Source organism: Trachemys scripta, chromosome 8 (assembly GCF_013100865.1).
Source record: "Trachemys scripta elegans isolate TJP31775 chromosome 8, CAS_Tse_1.0, whole genome shotgun sequence".
Lineage (NCBI taxonomy): Eukaryota > Metazoa > Chordata > Testudines > Emydidae > Trachemys > Trachemys scripta.
This window is the reverse complement of record NC_048305.1, coordinates 28,991,228-29,012,539: the sequence shown is the minus strand read 5'-3', so window position 1 is coordinate 29,012,539 and position 21,312 is coordinate 28,991,228. Positions and strand designations below refer to the sequence as shown.

General features: G+C 43.4%; 1 protein-coding gene across 2 annotated transcripts in view; it reads left to right on the top strand.

Moving 5' to 3' along the window:
* The window catches only part of SLIT3 (slit guidance ligand 3), a 780,962-nt gene that overhangs the window by 717,488 nt on the left and 42,162 nt on the right, over positions 1-21,312 (top strand). For both annotated transcript variants that reach the window (XM_034778698.1, XM_034778699.1), the window contains 3 exons: positions 4,614-4,751; positions 15,179-15,419; positions 18,548-18,678. In XM_034778698.1, the coding sequence (XP_034634589.1) occupies positions 4,614-4,751; positions 15,179-15,419; positions 18,548-18,678 (510 nt within the window). The remainder of the gene's footprint in view (positions 1-4,613; positions 4,752-15,178; positions 15,420-18,547; positions 18,679-21,312) is intronic.

Sequence of the window (21,312 nt, the reverse complement as noted above, 5' to 3'; positions counted from 1 at the left end):
TGACTGGAACAAACTAGAGAGAGTGAGCTTTTGAGTCTGGTGTTAGCTAAAGAGGCTGGAGGCGAGGGCCGGCTCCAGGCACCAGCAAAACAAGCTGGTGCTTGGGGCGGCACATTTTTAGGGGCGGCATGGCTGGCGCCAGAATGCCGCCCCTAAAAATGTGTCCCAGCCGCCCTAGCTCACCTCCGCTGCTGCTGCCACGGCGTGTGAAACAGCTGATTCGCGCACCGCTACTCGCCCTCCCTCCCAGGCTCTCAAACCTGGGAGGGAAGGGGAGATCCCAAGCGGCCGTTTCGCGCGCCGCTGCTCCCCCTCCCTCCCAGGCTTGGGCGTCTGGGAGGGAGGGGGAGAAGTGGCACCCACGCCGCGGCCACTCGGAGTCTCCCCCTCCCTCCCAGGCTCTCAAACCTGGGAGGGAGGGGGAGACTCCGAGTGGCCGTGGCGCGGCGCCGCTTCTCCCCCTCCCTCCGTCCCTCGTAGGCTTGAGAGCCTGAGGGGAGGAGGCAGGGCTGGGGATTTGGGGAAGGGGCGGAGTTGAGGCGGGGCCAGGAGTGGGGTAATTAAATAAGAGGGGGCGGCCAAAATTGTTTTTGCTTTGGGCGGCAAAAATCCTAGAGCCGGCCCTGCTGAGGGCTGTAAGCCAAGAAACTGCTCCTTTTGTTCTTGGTTCCTCTTGTGTTCAGAGAAGCAGGACTTTGTACATGCCTTGTAAACAAACAACTGGAATGTTCCCAGGGGCCTGAAATTTGACTAGCTGCTCAGGTTGAAAGGGGGCATCAAGTGCTTTGTGGGGTAACTCCAAATTATCCAGCCTAGGGGTGACAAAGTTTAAAAAAAAAAAAAAATCTGTAAAATAACAGAAATTTCAGATCAGAAAAGAATTCTTTGTTTCTAAAGGGCATGGCCAAATCTCAGCGTAGGAAGCAAACTGAAATGTTTGTATGTGCTTTTGGCTGCACTCAGTTCTTTGCTGGGTTTTTTTTTTTTGGGGGGGGGGGAGAGAGCTAGAATTGCAGGTGGCTTTCTTCGCTTCTAGCCTCCAGATCTTTATTGTGCTGTGATTATTAAAAGGCCAGCTTTCTGTATCACAGACCAAAAAATTAGCTAATGCAATGAAATGCCTTTAAAAAATAACTTCAGGGAAGAAGCATGTTTTTCCACTCACTGTGGCTCTGTTAGAGCACAATATAAATATGCTTTATTATTCCGAAGCATGGAATTACTACCTGACAGCATGGAACACTGATTTAATGCAGCCCTGCAGAGAAAAGTGGTGGTTCCATCATTACCGGGATGGCCAATACACCTCATAAAAGTGATACATTGCAGCTTTGAATAAGAAACTGCACATCATTCATTATTACATCACTTTACATTAGGACAACAGGGATCAATAAAAAACAACAGGATTAAATGCTGCATTTCCCCCCACAAAGTCTTTAGATGGACGTTATTTGTTTGCAGGTGTGACAGAAACATTGCTGAAAAACTTTGCTCAGCTCTTACAGAGTTTGGGGAAGGAATGGTCTTGGGTTTTATTTTATTATCTCCAACACTATGTTATTCATGCTGTTCCTATAGCCACCAAGATGTATTGCATGCCATTAGGACATCAAGAGGTGGAATGTCAACTAAAGAATGCCTACATATGGCCGTTACCGGGACCCCTACCACACTGAGGGTGGAGAAGGAAATAGGTGGATTTGCACAGCATCAAATCTTCTAATCTCAACCTCCCCATGCCCTACCCCTTTCTGGTCCCTGAGGGCTGCCACAATTGCAGAATCTAAGTTATTAGATTCTGTTCTAGTAGCTACTTTTTCAGTCACTCACATTGCTTTCTCAGATAAGATTATTTTGGTTTTAGACTGATGTGTGTCATTTACCCAGCTGCAGCATAGTGCTAGGTGTGTTACAGATGGCTATAGAAGGCTAGATACTATGGTGCTGGCTGCTTTACCAACCACATCTATGGGTAAAATGTGCCATGTAAGAGTCAATATTATTAATACTTACAAATGCCTAAAAGAGAGAGAATCATCATATATAGGAGTATCACAGGGTGCTCCACTCACTGCTGGAGCACCTCCTTCTGGCCGTGTCTGAGGATTAGCACTGCCAGGCTGGTGCCCCTTCCTGTGGTTGCACTCTGTCACACTTGCTGTGTCTCACTCTCTTGGGACTCAACTGTTCCCGCTTCGTGGCTTGGCCCTCTGGCCAGGTCACTGTAGTTTCCCCTTCCTGGGTCAGGGAGAGGGGGTTGCGTTCTCAAAGTTTCTTGGGACCCACTGCCCCAGGCCATCTTCTCTTTCACTGCCCCTTAGCAGCGCCACTGCCCAGTGGCTGGTAGGGGAACCTAGGCCTGCCCTCTACACTGGGTTCCTGCCCAGGGACCCTACAACAAGCAGTCAAGGGCTGCACAGTCCGGAACCATACTGCTGTATCATTGGGCTACTTCCTACCTTGCCTTCTCTCACCCTGACAGTGACTGCCACCTCTCTCTCTGTAGCCCCTTCTACTCTCAGCTACTGGGCTTTATATAGGCCCCTCCTGTTCCTGGCCAGCTGCACTTCCTCTTTAATTAACCCTTGTTACTCCCTGGCTCCTCCTTCAGGTGGCTCACCTAGCCACCTTAACCCCTTCAGGCCTTGTGTGGGGTGGACACCCCGTCACAAATGGCCACTCCTGCAAAGTGTCGAGTGCCCTCAACTCGACACTGCCCTCCCATTGCCCTCAATGGGAACTGACAGTGCTTGGCACTGTGTCAGAGTGGGCCCATAATTCCCTGATAGGCAAACACCAAGTGATAATTAATCACATACAAGTTCTCATTAAGGAACAAATCCAAAACCCAGCACCCAGTAATTGTCCAGGGAGTGGAGAAATCCTTCTTCTAGCATCCTTTCCCACCCCCCACCCCTCACCCTCTGGATTATGGAGTCTTTCTGCAGAGATTTCAGCCTAATATCTGAAGTAACATCTTATAATGAACTTGGCCCTCCGAACCCCCTCTGGGGCATGGGAGAACAGGACAGGAGTATCTGCATAGCAGTGGATCCTCAGGTGCCACCTCCCTTGGCTTGCCTATGCCTCAATCCTTCCTGCCCCTGCATATGTCCCCACAGAACTCACGTGGGTCAGGGCTTTACCCCGCATGGAATACATGCCCCTACAGAGCCTACCTCTATCCATCCTTTTTACTGCCCATCCCCAGTGGAGCTGCACCCATTCCAAGGGTGTTTGCAGCTAGGAAAGGAGGTTACTTTTGCCCTTAAGAGTGTGAAAGGTGTGATCATAGTCACTCCAAGTGGGGTAATCCAGAATTCAGGGAGATACAGACCTGTGTGTTGTAAAACACACATGCACGTTGGGAAATAATTGGGGCTCCCCTTTTGTTTTGGTTTAAGTGATATGCTTATTATTTTCCAGCTGTGGAATAAAATCCAGCTGGGAGAAGTGAAATGGTTTATGGACTAAAATGCCTTCAAGCCAGACTAAAATTTAGTGTCTACAGGCTAGAAAGAGTCAGCTCAACTTTCCAAAAAGATCTGCTCCTGGCCTGAGACCTTGGATGCCAAATTTCAGCCTAGAGCACATTTTTATGGTCAAGTTATAAACCTCTGAAAATAGGGTTTATAATGGAAATGCTGACACAACCTTAACACAACAAACTTAACAACTGTAATAAAAAATAATAATAATAAAAAAGCCAATGCTTGCAGTTTTGGTTGCATCCCGTATCATTTCATCCTGGGAGCGAGTTGCCACCTAATGGCAGGAAAGTGGCATTGCATCAGTATTTCAGCAGGGATGTGATTTGGGAACATTCAGTTGTTACTGCTCTCATAGAGTGTCTGCCGTGAAAAAGCAAACAGGTGGTGGATTAAAAACTGATGATCACCTCCTTTAAATTTGCTTTTGCCTTTCAAAGTCATTTACATGACTTCGTTTATGATTTGTGAGCACATTCTCTTTTGTCTAAAGGCTGAAGACTTCTCTGTCCCTAGTGGCTGCTATGAATGAAGCTCAACTCATAAGAGAGAAATGATCAGGATCCTCTTTTCCCATTCTTGCATGGACTGTACTACCTCTGTAGTGTGTCTGGCCTCCACTGCCCGGGATCTCCCAGGCTGGCTTCCAAAATGACACTCCTGTATGTCACCTCTGTGCTCGGCATTCCTGCTGGGACTCAGACAGCTGAGTAGATGCTGTTAAAAGTAGAAAGTAGAGTCCTTCTAAATGTTGAGTCAGTAACATGTCAAACACTTTTATAAGCTCGTATTGGTGAACTTAGTTATCTCATATATCAAAAGAAAGCTCATACATGATCATGCAGTGCCACTCTTTAGCAGACTTGGAAAAGAGAAATTATATGCTATAGTATTTGCTTTGATGGCCTAAGATGTGTAGCACCAGCAGTCAAAGGAGCTCAAGCAGTGCTTAAAGTTAATGTTTAGCTCTCTGTTTGACTGTTCTAAGAGTGTTCTCTCTGCCATTCTTACATCACGAACCATATACCTTGATCAAATTGGACATTGACCAGTGTGTGTGTGTGTTATCATGATGGATGCTAGAGATGCAGCCTACTGATGATGATCTTCCTTGTGTTTCAGATGCGAGTGCCTACCTGGCTACAGTGACAAACACTGTGAAACTGACGATGATGATTGTGTGAGCCACAAATGTCGCCATGGTGCAGTTTGCGTAGATGCAGTCAACGGCTACACCTGTGTCTGCCCCCAAGGGTTCAGGTAAGCAGAGAGTTGTGCTCATCATTCAGATTGTGTGTACTCTCTGCATAATATCTGGTCTCTTTCTACAATTGCTCAAACTAGCCTCTAGAGGTGGTACTGATCCATAATTTACCGTAGGAACTGATGGCTCAGTGCTCTTAATCTTGCAGATGGGCTGGGGCCAGATACTCAAGTATTCTCTCCTTACTTTGAAAATAGAAAAGATCTCAGGGCCCGGCATCTTGTCCAATACTCTTAGTATGTGAGCGACCTAAGTTTCAGTGCTGGGCCAGCAGCAATGAGGAGAGCTTGGAGGGGTAGGAGAGGAGCTGTCCACTCAGCCCGTAGATGAGACTGCTTTGTATCACTCTGCAGCGACCCCTGTGTCTGACAGAGGCACAGCAGTGCTGTCAGCTAAGAGGAATCGCATCAAGCCCAACTTGCCACCAAGATGTGGGCTATGGAAGTGGGGCAAAGTGGCAGAGAAGCTGGAAAAAAGTGTACATGAGGATGAAATGTCACTCTGAGTTGATGGCTCTCCACACTGTGGCATACTAGAGCAGATAAAGGGTTGCGTTTACACATCCAGTGAGAGAGCTAGATTTCCTGTTGTCACTTGCTCTAACTGCTGTAGCCCTCCTACATTATTCAGCCTTTGTAGGAAAGGGGATGATAGAAATAAGCTTACTGTGCTGGAAATCTGCAAACACCTAAGTGGGCAGGAGGGGTAAACACACTTACTAGGAATTCTGTACTTTACCCCAATGAACAGGGGAAAACTGAAGACCTGCTTGTGAGGATAAGGCCTGTAGCCTTCATTTAAAACAAAAACCAAAAACAATCCTTTGGCTTTTCAGTATACAGACTCTTATAGTGGCCCAAGTCATTCTGTTCCATTCCCATTTTAGAAGGTTCTGTAAACCGTCCATAAAATTCATATAGAGAAAAAGCTTGGCATATAAAATCTTAACCCAGGAGTGATTTCTTTTCTACATCTCATCTTGCTTATGTCTGTGGAACTCCATAGACTCCTGATTCTCGCTGGTGACAGTGAGATCAAATCAGGTCCATATACACTCTGTGTATGTGTCTAGCACTAGAGATATGGCTCTTTACATACCCTATAAAGACTTATTCCCTACCCAAAGAATTTGCAATGTAAGGAGTCAATTCTGCAGACACCTGGTAGCCAGCACCGCACTTAATACTGTGAGCTGTCCCTTTGAAATCAGTGGAACAGTGCACATTAGTAATTACTGCACCAGGAAGTGGGTAGGATCAGTAGGATTGTAGGATCAGTTCTAGATTAAGTCAAGACAACAGAAAGTGATTATAAGGCAGGGAAAGAGGAGAGTGAAGTTGTCACTTGCATGATTAGTGTGCATGCTTTGAAGACAACTCCATGTACTTTTTTTATTATATCTGTGAGTGGTTTAATAGCCACACACAAAACACTTGTGCTTGCTGACACACACATGCACAGAGCAGGTGAGTAAAATACTTAAAACAGAACAGAAAATGTCAGGGATTTCACATGATCCTGTTGTAAAATTTTCCTGTGAAAACTGGATCATTCTCCCAGTGGTGTGCCGAGTTTTACAGTTTTCCATGTTCTGTTACCAAATAAGTTGTTTGTGAAACTTCACGTTTGTAGAAATGTCTCTTCTGTAACACAGAGCTGTAATAAGACCTCATGAGGTCCTGGCTCCATGTCCTGTACACACCCCACTAGAGAACATGCAAGTTCCATCAGAGAAACAAATGGGATGTTAGGTCAAGTCGAGGTCTAGACTTTTCAGCTGAGATATGTATACCCACAGCAGATCCAGCCCTCAAAAGATAAGGTTCTGAATGTTCTGTGGCTGTTGGTGGATGAACTCTGCACAAGTCAGCCTGTGCATTTCAAGTCTCCAACTCTGACAGCTGCCGATATATCAGACTTCTGGAAATCTTGCTATCTGTCAAAGATGAGAGTGCTTCTCCAAACAGATTCACTAATCAGTGCCTGAGGTTAGATGCTGGCTTCCTTCCAACTGAATCTTTTCTGTATTTGAAACAAACAGAGAGAGAGAAATACCTGAAAAGATCAGCTTGGACAAAACAAAAATTGCATGAGCATTTATAAACCCTATTCTGTCCATAGGAGTTTTTTTATTCTTCTGTTTCATCCTTATTCTTTTTTTTCTCAACAAGTATTTTTGTTGCAAATCAGTCAGCCTCCTATTGAACTGACATTGATATTTACAGCAAAGTAAGCATGCAATTTCACAGGACCACATCTTACAAATATAAGAGAAACCCCTGAATTTCTTAGGCGAACCTTTTCCATCATGTTCTATTCCCTGCTTAAATCCCCTGGTGACAACATCAATACTCGGGTAGAGAGGGTACGAGGTAGACTTTTTTTGTAGAATTTTAATCACTAAATAGCCTTGCTATTTGTTAGCATATTCAAGGATTTGGATTGCAGACTCATGCACCTCTATGCTGCCTATTCAAATCCAACTCAAGCCAGTTATCAGATGGTGGTAACTCTAGGAGACGCCAGGTAGAGTGATGATCTGTTCTGTATTTTAAGGAATGTCTCTCAATTGGTGCTCAAGAGGGAGGTACTAACAAGCATTTGAGAGTGTCTTCAAGAAATCACACTAAGGATCATATACTGAATAGAGTTGGTTGGAAATTCTGTGATGGAACATTTTCCTATCTATATGTAAATGAATCAAAAATGAAATTTTTCATGGAGATATTTCAATTTTGACCCAATTGCAATGGAACCCAGGCAGAGTTCTGATGGAAACCTCTCTGATTTCCTACAAGTTCACCTGCTTTGCTCCTTAGCAGCCTGGGCTTTCAGGCTTCCAGCTGTTTGGCAGTCCACGAGCCTGAGAAGCCCAGCTCCTAAGCACCCAGGCTCCTCTGCAGTTCACCTGGTGGTCTGCCACAAAGTGGGACTTCCAGGATCCCAGGTCCTCCACAGCTCACCAGGTGGACTGCCCCTGAGCTGGGGACCCCAGAGTGCCCAGGATCCATAGCTCTAGAACAGCCCGCTATGCAGACTGCCCCTGAGCTGGGGACCCCTTCCCTTTTGTGGAGAATTTCAAAACTTTGGCTGTTGTTCCAAATCATAATGAAACCGGATTTCCAAATATCAAAAGCCACCATGAAATGGCTTTACCATTTTCTGCACAGCTCTAATGATTAGCCCTGATACAGCACTTTTCAGCCATAGGATGAATGAGGCAGCATTAGCCTCATTTTACAGAGGAGGAAATGACACAGAGAGCTTAAGGGAATTCCTTATGGTCACATTGCAAATGAATAACCAGAACCCAAATCTCCTGCTCTTCAGTCCATTGCCCTTGACTACACCACCACCCTCAAGCTTTGATTCCAAATTCCTATGATTCCATGCAGTGAATAAATCACTGTGAGGAAGGTCTCTTTTAGAAATCAGCTTCTGATATTTTTCATATAGTTCTTATAAATTGCCTTGAAATGTAGATGCGAGCTCTATTGCCAACTTGTGTGAAATGAGTTTGGTGGTTTCAGTTCAGATCCTAGTGGTATCCACATCACCATATCACTGGCACAACGATCATTGACTGACTCGCATCCCAGTAGTCTCAGAAGAGGCTTACGGGCTGAAAGGGCGGTGGAGACTGAATTTGCCTTAAGCTCTTGGAGTTAGTCCACTCTCACTGCCCATCCAGAACAGTATCTGATCTTTTTCATAGTGAGCATTAAAATTCTGCTAACAAAAACTATCTGCTCATTATTCTTTTCATGCCTCTGGCCTTTTGTAGTTTCAAAGCACACAGTTCTGAATGGGAGTGTGACTTTTTTTGTTAAGATTGTAATTGCAAACATGTTGAGGGACAAAGTTCAGATCTGTGATGTGCAAGCATGTAAAATCACCTCCTGTGCATTTGCAAGATGTGGAGTGATATATGCCACAGGAATCAAACTACTAAGGGGATAAGATAACTTTGCAAATGTTTAAATACTGACAGAGGGAGAGAAGGTTTGAGGTGGCCTAGGAAAGATAACTAAGGAAGTATGAGATGAAACTGAGCACAGACATGTTTGGCTAAATATCAGAAAGAATTTCAGTGAATGTACAGAATATTCTCCCAATAGTTGTGTCTATACTATTGTAATAAATGCATGGCTTCCTAGCAGCTTTGAGATTATGACTGTGCTGTACGTCATGGTCACATGGACAGCACAGTAATTGTGGGGTTAAAACCCATATTCCTCTGCTGAGGCAGCATATTTGAACAAGGGACAATCACCATTAGCTATAGTAGTCTAGGGCCTCAGCTGTAGAGTTAAGCACCTCTGATTCCATCCAGTAGGGATTAGTAGTGTGCATTCACACCAGTCATTTCATTATGGTGTGAGCTAGTAATTGCTAATTTATAGTTGCTCTATATGCAGTACTTTGAGATAGCTTATTACTTAATGTGATTTTCAAATACTTGATATGCTTTTCTTCCTGAAATGTTTTCTGTGTGTCTTCTGTCCAAAGTATGATTTGTTTACCCTGTGGACGAACTGTTTCTACAATTCATGAAACCCTATTGGGCAAAATCTGACTTGTCAAATGTTCCCTTTAGCAATCCATGGAACAGCAGTGTTGTTCTGATAAATGTTGCTTCAGAGGGGAAACATTAACTCTGCTGAGCTTTACATAAACCATGTTGGTGTTTTTCTCCATTGTGTGGCTGTTTCAGAGCTCCCCTTGTGATAGTTCACTGCAGGAAATTCAACAGTGATTATTCAAATAAACAAGGATTATACAGCCCTGTAGACTCCTGCCCTCCTTAGACTCAGGCAGCTTGGACAAGAAGGGCCAGACTTTGACTTCCGATCATTGGGATACAAAAAGCCCCTGACAAACACTTGTGTGTAGTGTATCAGGGGGTAGCCGTGTTAGTCTGTATTGTTGTACTTGTGTGTAGTGTAACTTTTTGATGCTAGTAGCTGAACAGCTACAGCTCACTGAGACAGCCAATAAATGGGATGTGATTGCATGGAGTAAATTACCCAGTGATTCATGTGAAGATTTGGGCATTAGAATTCTTTAGAAATCTTTGAGTGAGACACTGACCACAGGCAAAACAGCTTCCTGTAGCACTTCCTCTTTGTAAGTGGAGGCTGGTATAGGCCAGTGATTTTCCTAAATTCACATGAAAATATACAGGCTTAGTGTTCTTCTACCTGAATCATTTCTCTCAGACAAAACAGAACAGCTGACACTAGGCTAGACAAGGACTAAGTGCTGAGATACTAGTACAACCATTAACGTGTGGGACAGCCTAAGACATTTAAAGAGTCTGTTATAGCTGACACTAGGACAGCAGTGGTAGTTTCCCACTGAATTGGCCCTGGTTACAGGTTCACTTCCAACTGCCCTGTTAGAGCATTCACTAGCCCATCACAAGAGTCCTGATTTGAGACGACAGTCTGACACTTAATGAAACTAGGGGACTGCCCTAACTGGACATGTTCCATTGTTGTATGCAGTGTTAATGTAGCCGTGTCAGTCCCAGGATTGCAGAGAGACAAGGTGAGTGAGGTCATATCGAACTTGGATTTAGTTGTGACACTCTAAGTACTTTTCCCAGTGCTGAGGAAAAGCTCTGTGTAGCTCGAAAGCTTATCTCTCTCACTAACAGAAGTTGGTCCAATAAAAGATATTACCTTGCCCACTTTGTCTCTTAACTGAACATGTCCATTCTAGCAGTTGTAGAGGTTGGTATTAGAATCTGCTTTGATTAGTCCTCCAGCTTTCCTTAGTTTCCTGGCTGCAACTGACAAGAGTACTAATAATCAATCAAGCCTCCGCATCCATGGGTATGAGCTACTGTAGCAGCTGGGTTAAATTGGCAAGCAAGCTGACATGTTAGCAGTGTTCCTTTGTGTATCTAGGTTAGCTTCTGACAACACTGTTACTCTTTTTGTTCCCTTATCTTCTTGGAGACTGGACCTCAAATAACTCCACTGTAGAAAATGGTGTAAAGTAAAGTAATTGGGCAGGGGCTTGTGGGGAGTAACTAGAGCTCATGGAAAAACTCCACTACCCAATTGAAGACTGGGTTCCTTGCCTCAGATGGAGTGGCACCCCTTCTCCGGATACAGCTAACTCATACTTGCCAGAGAGAACTTTTTAGCCTGATACTCATCAGGAATGTTTTAAAGTGCATTTTTGTCTTTGGCATGCACCAGACTGAACCAAGTTTTGAAAAGGGAACAATTTCCCTGGGAAGGACTCCCCACTTCAGAAAATTCTAGCTGGCCTCCCTTGTTTCCGCTGATGAATTGAACATAATGCTATGCTAGCAACATGTTCAGTATACTCCTCAGGAGCAAAATATAAATAAGTGGCGGTGCTGCCTCCTAGACTTCAGTTTTGAGGACACTTTTTTGTTTAAACGGGAAAACATATTAATAGGTTGTCCAGTCCCTCTGCAAAACTATGCTGTCTGGGTAGATTGTCAGAGGGCTCCAAGAGCAATGTTCCCCTCAGCCTGTGCTAAATCCCATCATTGTGACCCCCCGAAAGCACAATGCATCAGCTCCAAACAATGGGAAAGGAACAGATTCCTAATTTATTATTGCTCTCCCCGGCACTGTTCCCTAAGAGAAGAGAATTCACTCTGAGGCAGTACTTCTGTGCACATGTGGAGTCCGGCTGTGTAATGCGACTACATTTGTGTGGCAGATGAGGGAAGCATTTGGTAATACAATAAGAAAAGTGTTGAAATGCAATTTATCCTGGAAAGCCCAGTGAGATGATGGTGGCTGACAAGGAAGAAAGAGTGTTTAGCCACATTAGTATATTTGGATTTTGTGTCATTCTGGCCTTGGACCGGAGCAATCCCCAGGGGTGATACACGTTGTAAAGTAAGCGGAGGCAGCCTGAGAACTGCAGGCCAGGCCTGCCGAACAGTATTTTGCCACCTTTTTTCCCACCTCACAGTTCTATGTAATAGATTCCTGTCTGCAGTGATGACGCCGCCATGAACAGGGCCAGGCTACGGATTCGGGGGAGACTTAACAAGAGGATTATTGTGGTACAACTCAAACTTAGCAGACTCCATTTGTATAAACACTGTGTGTGGATGCGGGTGAGGAGATCATTAGGTCTCACTGGCTGCCTCCTGAAGTAGGTAGAGCTCAGCTGCTTACTCCTTGCAGCCCTTAGCCATTGGCTTATTCTTTCAAGCTTATTTGCCCGAAGAAAAGGACGGGAAACTAACTGTAAGAAAGAAAAAGGAAAGTGGAGGTTCCCTCTTGCATCTGCATTTCCCCCAAACCAGGGATACCCTCCTACTGGCTGTGAAAGCAGGAGAGCTGCAGAAGCACGTTCAAATGAAGAATCCAAAATGTAATCAATATTTGTACTTTACTTACTCTTCTGTTTATAAAATACTGGGCCAAATTCTGCTCTCAAATATGGTGTAAATCCAGCTTCGATAGACCTCAGAATTTGACCCATCCACATTTCCTCAGATACAAATACCTCTATTGTATGGTACCAAGATGGTCCAGTTGGTTGCCTACTGAAACATCACTAGATTTAAGTCCAACATCATTCTATCACTCCAGTGAAATATTAGAGTGTTTTGCACTCATGCCACCTGTTGAGTGAGATGTTAACTACCGTATATACTCGTTTCATTAGCCCGTTCGTTTATAATGTGATCCCCCAAAATGGATAGGTAAAAATAGCATGTATTACCCTTTCATAAGCTGACCCTATATTTCAGGGGTTGGAAAACTTTGGCTCCCGGCCTGACAGGGTAAGCCACTGGCGGGTCGGGATGTTTTGTTTACTTGGAGCGTCTGCAGGTAAACAAAACTACAATGTATTAGATCAGGGATCGGCAACCTTTGGCACGTGGCCTGCCAGGGTAAGCACCTTGGCAGGCCGGGCCGGTTTGTTTACCTGCTGCATCCGCAGGTTTGGCTGATCGCGGCTCTCACTGGCCACGGTTCGCCACTCCAGGCCAATGGGGGCTGCGGGAAGCAGCGCAGGCTGAGGGATGTGCTGGCCGCCGCTTCCTGCTGCCCCCATTGGCCTGGAGCGGCGAACCATGGCCAGTGGGAGCCGCAATCGGCTGAACCTGCGGATGCGGCAGGTAAACAAACCGGCCCGGCCCTCCAGGGTGCTTACCCTGGCAGGCCGCATGCCAAAGGTTGCTGATCCCTGTATTAGATATCCAATTCAATGATTCCATAGAGTTTAAAATCATCTAATTTTGGTGTAGACCCGTTTATAAGCCGACCCCCGCTCTTTGATGCGTCACTTTTTTACCACAAATATTTGACCTATGAACGAGTATATACGGTATTTCCTCTCTCTGGTAAATTACCCATGAGGAAATCAACAGTGAAGAGTAGAAGATTCCATAACCCAAGTTTTCTTTACAACTTCTACCTCAACAAAAGTAAGTTCATGGCTAAGCTGGAGTTTCTATGGAATACATAACAGCTGTCCTATTTGCTAACAACCATTGCACTCCTAGTAGTACTGCTTGGTAAAGGGATTAAGATTGTATTCTAACTTTACTTGGGGATGCTTTCTATATATAGTCCTGGAGCCTGGAGGTTTCATCTCCTTACAGGAAGGGAGTTTTGTTTTGTTTTGTTTTTTTAATAAGAACTGTTATTTGGCAGGATAGGTTGACTTTTAATTCTCCAGAACTGTACTGGGCATTCTAACATTTTGTGTGTATGCATATGTCTTCCATAACTCTTATCAAAAAGGACATTGATACCATGGTTGGAATGTGAAGCATCTCTGAGCACTGAGCATGCATAACAGCAAAGTTCTGTTTGCATTCTCTGTGCACTGAGCAAAGATTTTTCATCACTTCATTTGTTATTCACAAGCTCCAGTGGTTCCAAGTGATCACAGAACTTTATGCTGTATTCATTAGCATAAAGGTTTTGTTGGTTTTGGAAAGCTATTGTAATTAGGAACTTCAGGGCATACAGCAGGTGCATTGATGTGCTTTTCTGCTTGAGCGTTTCAGTGGGATTAACAAACTGTTTGCTTAATGTGGCAGCCTAGCAGTGCTCATGGATGGTATGAGCATAGTGGGCATACTGGGTAGAAATGTTCAATCTGCTTTTTACTTTCTCAAGTAGAATTACATTGTAAGATCACTGCAGTTTTTTTACACTGTCCCTTCCCTCCTCGCCACCCCCACAATATTGTTTTTGATATTTCAATGAAGTTTCATCATTGTTGGAGAAAGCAAATAGTTTGGAACAAATTCCAGACATAATGAAGTCAGGGAAACAACACAGGAAATTGAACCATAGCAATGGTTGTAGATGTGGGCCCAAGCCTCAAAGGCCAGGTCAGATCCAAAGTTCTTGTGTGTATGCATGGTTTTGGTGCACAGATTTGGCCTATTAGACAGATAAAAGTCAGACACAAAGTATGGATCTGGATCAGAATATCCCTCTCCCCACCTCAGCTTTCATGAGTGCTCAGATATGACATTCCTGTTTTCAGTCTGTTTCTAACTATTGCAGACCTTACTGTCCTCAGAACTTCTTCAGTCCTTTAACATAACCAGAAGCTCACCTAAGAGGGATCTGATGTTCCTATGGCTGCTAGAAGCAGCATCATTAGGAAACTGCCCAGCAAATAACATGGTGTCAGTGCCTTAGTCTTGATAAGTTTCAGAAATTGTTTCACATGGCTAGAGATAGCACACACGCTTCTTTTTTTTTTTTTTTACACTTTATACATAGAGAGTATGTCTACACTGCAGTCTGGGATGTGATTGCAGCTCAGGTAGGCATACCCATGCTAGCTTCACCCACACTAGCGCAGCTAAAAATAGCACTATAGACACAGCAGTGTAAGCGTTGGGCTAGCAACATGAGTGCGTACCGAGGGTCCTCAGCTTGCTTGTACCACCAGTGCATGCTGAAGCCTGCACTACAGCCTCTACCACTATTTTTAGCCATACTAGCATGGATATGTCTATCCATGTCTACCTCGGATTGCAGTATAGACGTAGCCCTACTGTAAGGCAAACAAGTAGACCTTTTAAAACATTTAAAAGCAGGGCTTTGGCCTCATGGCTGCTGTTGTAAAAATAGAGATAGGCTCAAGCTGCAAAGTCTGAATCTGAAATGTTTCAAAGCGGTGTGTGTGTGTGTGTGTGTGTAGGGGAAGGTGAGAATCAGATCTGGAGTTTTGGCTGAGTCTCTTGCCTAATGATACCCTATTTGCATGCATGTAATTTGAAGAGGCCTCCTCCAAATATCCATGAGCAGCTAGGAATCACAATGCTATGTGGTTTATTAGACTTGGGGAGTCACAATACAATGCAGTGTTTGAATCTCAGATCCTGGAAATGCTGCCAGAGTGCTAAAGGGTTGTGATAATTATAGGTGGTTTTTTTTTCCCTTTAAAGCGGACTCTTCTGTGAAAATCCCCCACCAATGGTTCTGCTACAGACGAGCCCTTGTGACCACTATGAATGTCAGAATGGGGCTCAGTGCATTGTAGTACTCCATGAACCAGTCTGCCGCTGCCTGGCTGGCTTCGCTGGCCAAAAGTGTGAGAAACTTATCACCGTCAACTTTGTTGGGAAGGATTCCTATGTTGAGCTGCCATCGGCCAAAATCCGTCCTCAGGCAAACATCTCCCTCCAGGTATGTTGCACAGAAGAGGTAATGGCTCATCTGTCAGCCCAGTGTCCTTCTAAGAGATAACCTTTCAGTGCTTTTCATCCCAGAGGAAGTGCATTTATTGACCTACATAATGGCAGACAGTTGGGGCCGTGTTGGGCAGGTGACAGTGGCTGCTCTGCAACTGTGCTGTCACATTATGCAGCGACTGAGATAGTCCTGTCCCTGGTTTGATCCCCAACCTCTCCACCCTGTTATCTTCTGAGACTTGCATAACAAGGTGGTATTGGCAGTTTAAACAGGGATGGTATCTTCAAATTTCCCAGTCTGGCTGCTGACGTACAGGTTCCTTCATCAGTGAATGTTTAATAGTAGGGCACAGCATTGTAAAAAGATGCTTCTTGAAATGGCTTTTTCCAGAAATTAGACTGCTCAGGCATTACTATGCATGTTCACTTAGACAAAAGTGGGTAGATTTTGGTTAAATGTCTACTTAGATCACTTCAATTTGCTTTGTGTTATGTGTTTAGAAGACGACGGAAAATAAACAGTATGGTTACCATGCCTCTCCTGCAGTATTTGTTTTTATTTTCTGGATCACAGATGCTTTGGATTGGAGCCACTAAATCCAATATCCATGTCTTTTGGAAGCCATTTGGACATACAAATACAATTTTAAAATATGCCTATGTCATTTGAATTATAATTATTTTTCCATTGGCCTACGGTAACAGAGGGAAAAATCTGCCCCTTGTAACAGTTTGTAATAAAGAGAAAAGAGAAACATAAAATTAATCTGTGACATAATATATATCTTCCATATACCACTGCTTATGCACCTGAACTGCTACTATCCCAGCCTCACCCTATGAAAGAAGCATGGCATTTCAAGTGATGAATGAGGATATGTCTGCAAGAGAGATTATCACATTAGTCTTCTTTCATTTTGCTTTATTTTCTCAGTTTAGAAAGGAAATGGCTTCTGGTGGTGCAAGTAATGTTCCAGAACTACTTGTGAGAGCGTAAATTCAACATAGTCAAAACACCAGTGGGAAAGACTTTGAAGATGGGATTACATTTCAGGATTAAGAATTGATTTTTTCAAAGGCTTATTTAGATGGTTTCTACCAAGTTTGTTCTGTTGACTGAAAAAATATTGTAAATTTTTACGTCTGCCACAAAAAAAAATCTACAAATAATATTCATGAAGGGTGTTGCCAAAAACCACAAAATGGCCTGATCCCAAGGCAACTGAAGTTGATGGGACTCTTTCCACTAACTTTAACAAGTTTTGTATTGGGCCCAACATTACCACCACCTGTTTAGATTAATGTCTTCTATCATAGGTTAATTTATTTCAAACTAAAGGAACCATCTGGGATCATAAGATCGGAATTTTGCCTCTCTATCAAAGGCCTCACCTAGCGGGCCGGGCCAGTTTATTTAACTGCTGACGCACTGCTTCCCGCCGCCCCCATTGGCCCAGGACGGCAAACCGCGGCCAGTGGGGGCCGTGATTGGCTGAACCTGCCGCATCAGCAGGTAAATAAACTGGCCCGGCTCACTAGGGTGCATACCCTGGCGAGCCGCGTGCCGAACGTACCGACCCCTGATGTAGATAATGCAGAGGCCAACAAGTTTGTATACTCAGTTTATATGAGAGAGCAATTCACTCCATGTAGACAGATTACTTTCTCCTTTTTATTTTTTCCAAATTCTCTCATTTCAGATCATAGGAAAGTCTCTCAAAGACTCTAGAAAGTCTGATATTCTCAAGGGCTCCATTATGCCAGAGGCTAAGTTCAGAGCTTGAACCCCTTGACATTTTCCCTTTAAGTAAAATGTACAAGGAGTAAATGTCTCCCAGCAATAACTCAGAGGCTAGGCCTGCTTGTTACACAGAACACCCACAGATGGTGTTCTCAAATCTTATTTTCCAGTTTAAATATTGTTTCTGCTTCTGCTAATTAATTGCCAACAATGTAAACTTGGGATACCTCCGTGGCCATTAAAAAGGAATTAAAGAGAGCTTCCTATGAAAACATATTCATAAAAGAATGAAAATCATGCTCTCCTAAGGGGCAAGGAAGAATGTTTGTTTAAATAAAAATAGATTAAAATATTTAACTGTTTAGTTTTGCCACTTAACTGCTACTGAAAAAAACAAAAAAAACTTTGCAATATTTGTTGCAAAAATAACTCTGAGGCAGATTTTGTTCGAAGTATTTCTTGTCCTACTTTTTCTACTCTCACTTTTAGGGGTACCTCATGGGAAGGTGGATTCATCACCTGTGGGTTTAGGCTTTTGAGTATCTTTTAGGACACTAAAGATGGAAATCTAGGAGGGACTGGAAGGTTCTTATACTCTGACTCGCTTGATCACCAGTTTGAACTCAGCATGGCTTGGTGATAACTAGAGTTGAGTGAATAATTATAATGTATAATCCATTAGGCACACTTTAGTTTTTCTTTGTGTTCACAGACTGTCCATGATCAGATTGATTTTTTTGTATCAAGGCCCAGCAGCTAAATGACATCTCAGTCACTCGCTCTTTCACCCAAAGACACTACATCGGGCTTAATCACATTCCCTAGTGAGATGTGAGGTTTGCACAACTGGGTTTTAAGTTCAATTTCCATTAACATTTGAAAGTGCAAGATTTAAAATTCACAGCCCATGAGCATTTGCACTAGTAAAATTCCATTGCACAAATGTTCAGGGAATGCATTGCAAAGGGCCTAAGTAAATACTTTAAAAATGGGAATGGCTCTTAGCAGAACAGTATTTGCAGAATTGACCTGACTCTGCTGACCAAAGCTCATAGTGGTAGCTGAACAGCCTATATAAAATGAGGTTAGCAGCTCCTGTCCAATACCTAGAGTCCACCTTGCAAAACTCACCATTACAGTCTAAACCTTTGTTGGCAGTCTTAAGAGACACCAAGGATAGAATGGGTTTGGAATTCTCAGCTCATGGTCAACGGTTGAGGGAGTTTGGGGGAATTTGCATTGCTAATACTCTTGTTGTATCTGATTTTAAAAATGTCAGTAGAGTTGTTAGTCTAAATATAGGATCCTTCCATATGATACAGGTTTAGTGTTTCCATTTTTATTAACTCAAGCATCCTCACCTAACTGTTGATGTTTCACAGGTAGCAACAGATAAAGACAATGGCATCTTATTGTACAAAGGGGACAATGACCCTTTGGCTTTGGAGTTGTACCAAGGACATGTGAGGCTCATCTACGACACACTGACCTCTCCACCCACCACAGTGTACAGGTAAGTTCCTCCACCTAAGCTGTTACAGGATGCACTGTTCCCCAAAAGATGGAGAGGTGGAACTTCCTATGAAAAATCTTTGTCAGAGTATGTGACAAGCTCTTTTATTTTTTACATATCTTTCCCAGGTTGAAATTGCATTTCCCTCCCCTCAAATATCCAATATGCCTGTTTTGTTAACTGGGAATCTTTTGTCTTCACAGACTGCAAAATTAGGGTGGTTGCATTAACCTCTGCTAAGAAGTCAGTGTTTATTATCAGTTACTTCCCAGTTGTATATGAGTTATTGCAGTTATTTCCTATTCTGAGAGAAAGGAAATACTGTGATTTCACAGATATTACAGTGTGGTAGCTTTTGGTAAATGCTGACTTTGCAACTGTCCATTGTAATCAATTTCCTCCTCTGGATATCTACAGTAATCTCAGAATCCTGAGAGAGACAGCAATAGAATATAATGCCAGTGGTATTGCCATTGAGAAAATGGACAGGAAGGGATTGACTTTATTACAGGGCAGTTGTTTTTAGAAGCATTGATACCTGCATCAACAACAAAATAAAAAGGTTAGAAAACCATAGCTATTGGAATTAAACAGAAGGGCAAGGGTGACACAAGTCATCTGGATTCCAAAAGCCTGCAATTTGGAATTTCAAACACTCCAAGGGATACAAGAGCAAATCTCAATGCATTAACCACCAAAGAGAGAACCAAAGACAAAAAGGATAGAAGCCATCTCCAAAGTGGGTTTCTTATATTAGGACCCTGACAGCAGTGCCCACAAGTCTTTCCTCCACCAGACCCTGCTCCAGACTGACTTCCCTCTAGTCCCTGATATGCCAGACTTGTTCCATATGGTCATACCCCTCTACCCATACAGAGCCTGTTAAATTCAGTGATAGGTGCCAAGGTCTGCCTGCATGGATGTCATTGCAGGGATCAGGGCTTTATTTTATATACTGGTGAGATTACCCAGCTTGTCTTGCTCTTAAAGGGGTAATGCCCTATCACAGCAATTATAAAGATGCAGTTTATATGCAGGTAAAGAGGATGATGCTGAAACTTTTTTCCTAAAGATTTTCTCAATACTTCATGTGAGATTTTAGTCCCCCAGAAACAAGGCAGACGTATAATTGCCTCTGTCTGTAGTTGCTGTCTCTTCCTTTTGAGAGCTGAGATATATGTAACAAACGAAAATAAATCAGTAGGCTGCTTTCTATTCATGTGGTGTAAAGACTAATTAGGCAATGCAATGATATCAGCAGGTCCTGTACTGGAACAGGAAGGCCCGTGATTAGGTCTGTGCTATTCTGTCCACCCTAGGAAGGAACAAAGGGTTTTGTTAGTGATTTTCACCAGTGATGCAGGCTTAGTGAGAGAGGCATGAAAATTTACTCTTTATTCAGCTGCTAATCCTAATTGATTCCATGTTAGACCAAAGCCAAAGTTGTTAAACAGTTTTATGCCACTAATTAGAACATAGGGGAAGGCTCATTATCTGCAGACAGCACACCAGGTGACAGATCCCAGTGGGAGCCTGCTCTCAATTGTCAATGGCAGAATGGTGCAGTGACAGGAGCTGTTTCTGACATCAGTGTGCTTTATGGATCCGCCACCTTCTGGCAAAGTTGCTAGAGATGGCAAGCATCAGTGTCCTCATTATTCCTGTGCCCTTCGTATTGATCAAGGAGGAGGTCTCCATTCAGAAAGACACCTCGTTACCATAAGATTAATGGCCTGTTCACTACGTTTTGCACCGTGTGATCTGNAGGAACTGCATGGCCACAGCAGGTGTAATTGTTAAATTATAAGAATGTCCTCCACCCCAGCAGGTAATTGATTTAGTCTTCAGTCTATCCACAATATATCATTGCCTCCTTTATGAGAACTTGACACTTAAAATATGACAGAGCAGAGCAAAGTTTTCTGACACCCAGTGAGCACAAGTAAAAGCAAATTGATACTAGACCAGCTTTCACGTAGTTCTCTTTCTGCATGTTGGAACCATGGTCTCATGCTGAAATCCACTTCCAGTGACTATGTGAGAGAGGCATGCAAACCCAAGCCAGTTGTTTTCTAAATGTCCTAAAAGATCATTGGTCCACAATAAAATGTTCTGTTGTCAACAATGGCCAATACTAGATACTTCATCGGAAGGTGCAAAGACCCCCATAATGCAATATTATGGAATAAAACTGCTTATAGAGAAAATAACTTTCTAAGCTCTCCACCCACTAGTAGATGATTAACACCCAAAGCATAAGAGTGTTCTAGATTTTTTTGTTGAGTTATTTCAATACATGTACCTGGTTTCTTCAACTCTACATCGTTCCTTCTCGGCACAAACGCCCTAAGCATGTGCGACCTGCTTTCAATATAGCCAAACTGAAGGATGCTCAATGTTTCAACAAATTCCAGAAGAGCCTTGATGACAAACTGACATCCCACGGACATCTCACGGACAACTGTAACCGAAAAGTGGGACCAGTTCAAGCAGATAGTGACTGACACAGCAATAACATCTCTTGGACCAAAGAAAAGAACACATCAGGATTGGTTTGATGAGAACTAAGAAGAAATATGCTCAGCACTGGAAGTAAAGAGAAAAGCCTTTGTCGAATGGCAGAATGACCCCTCC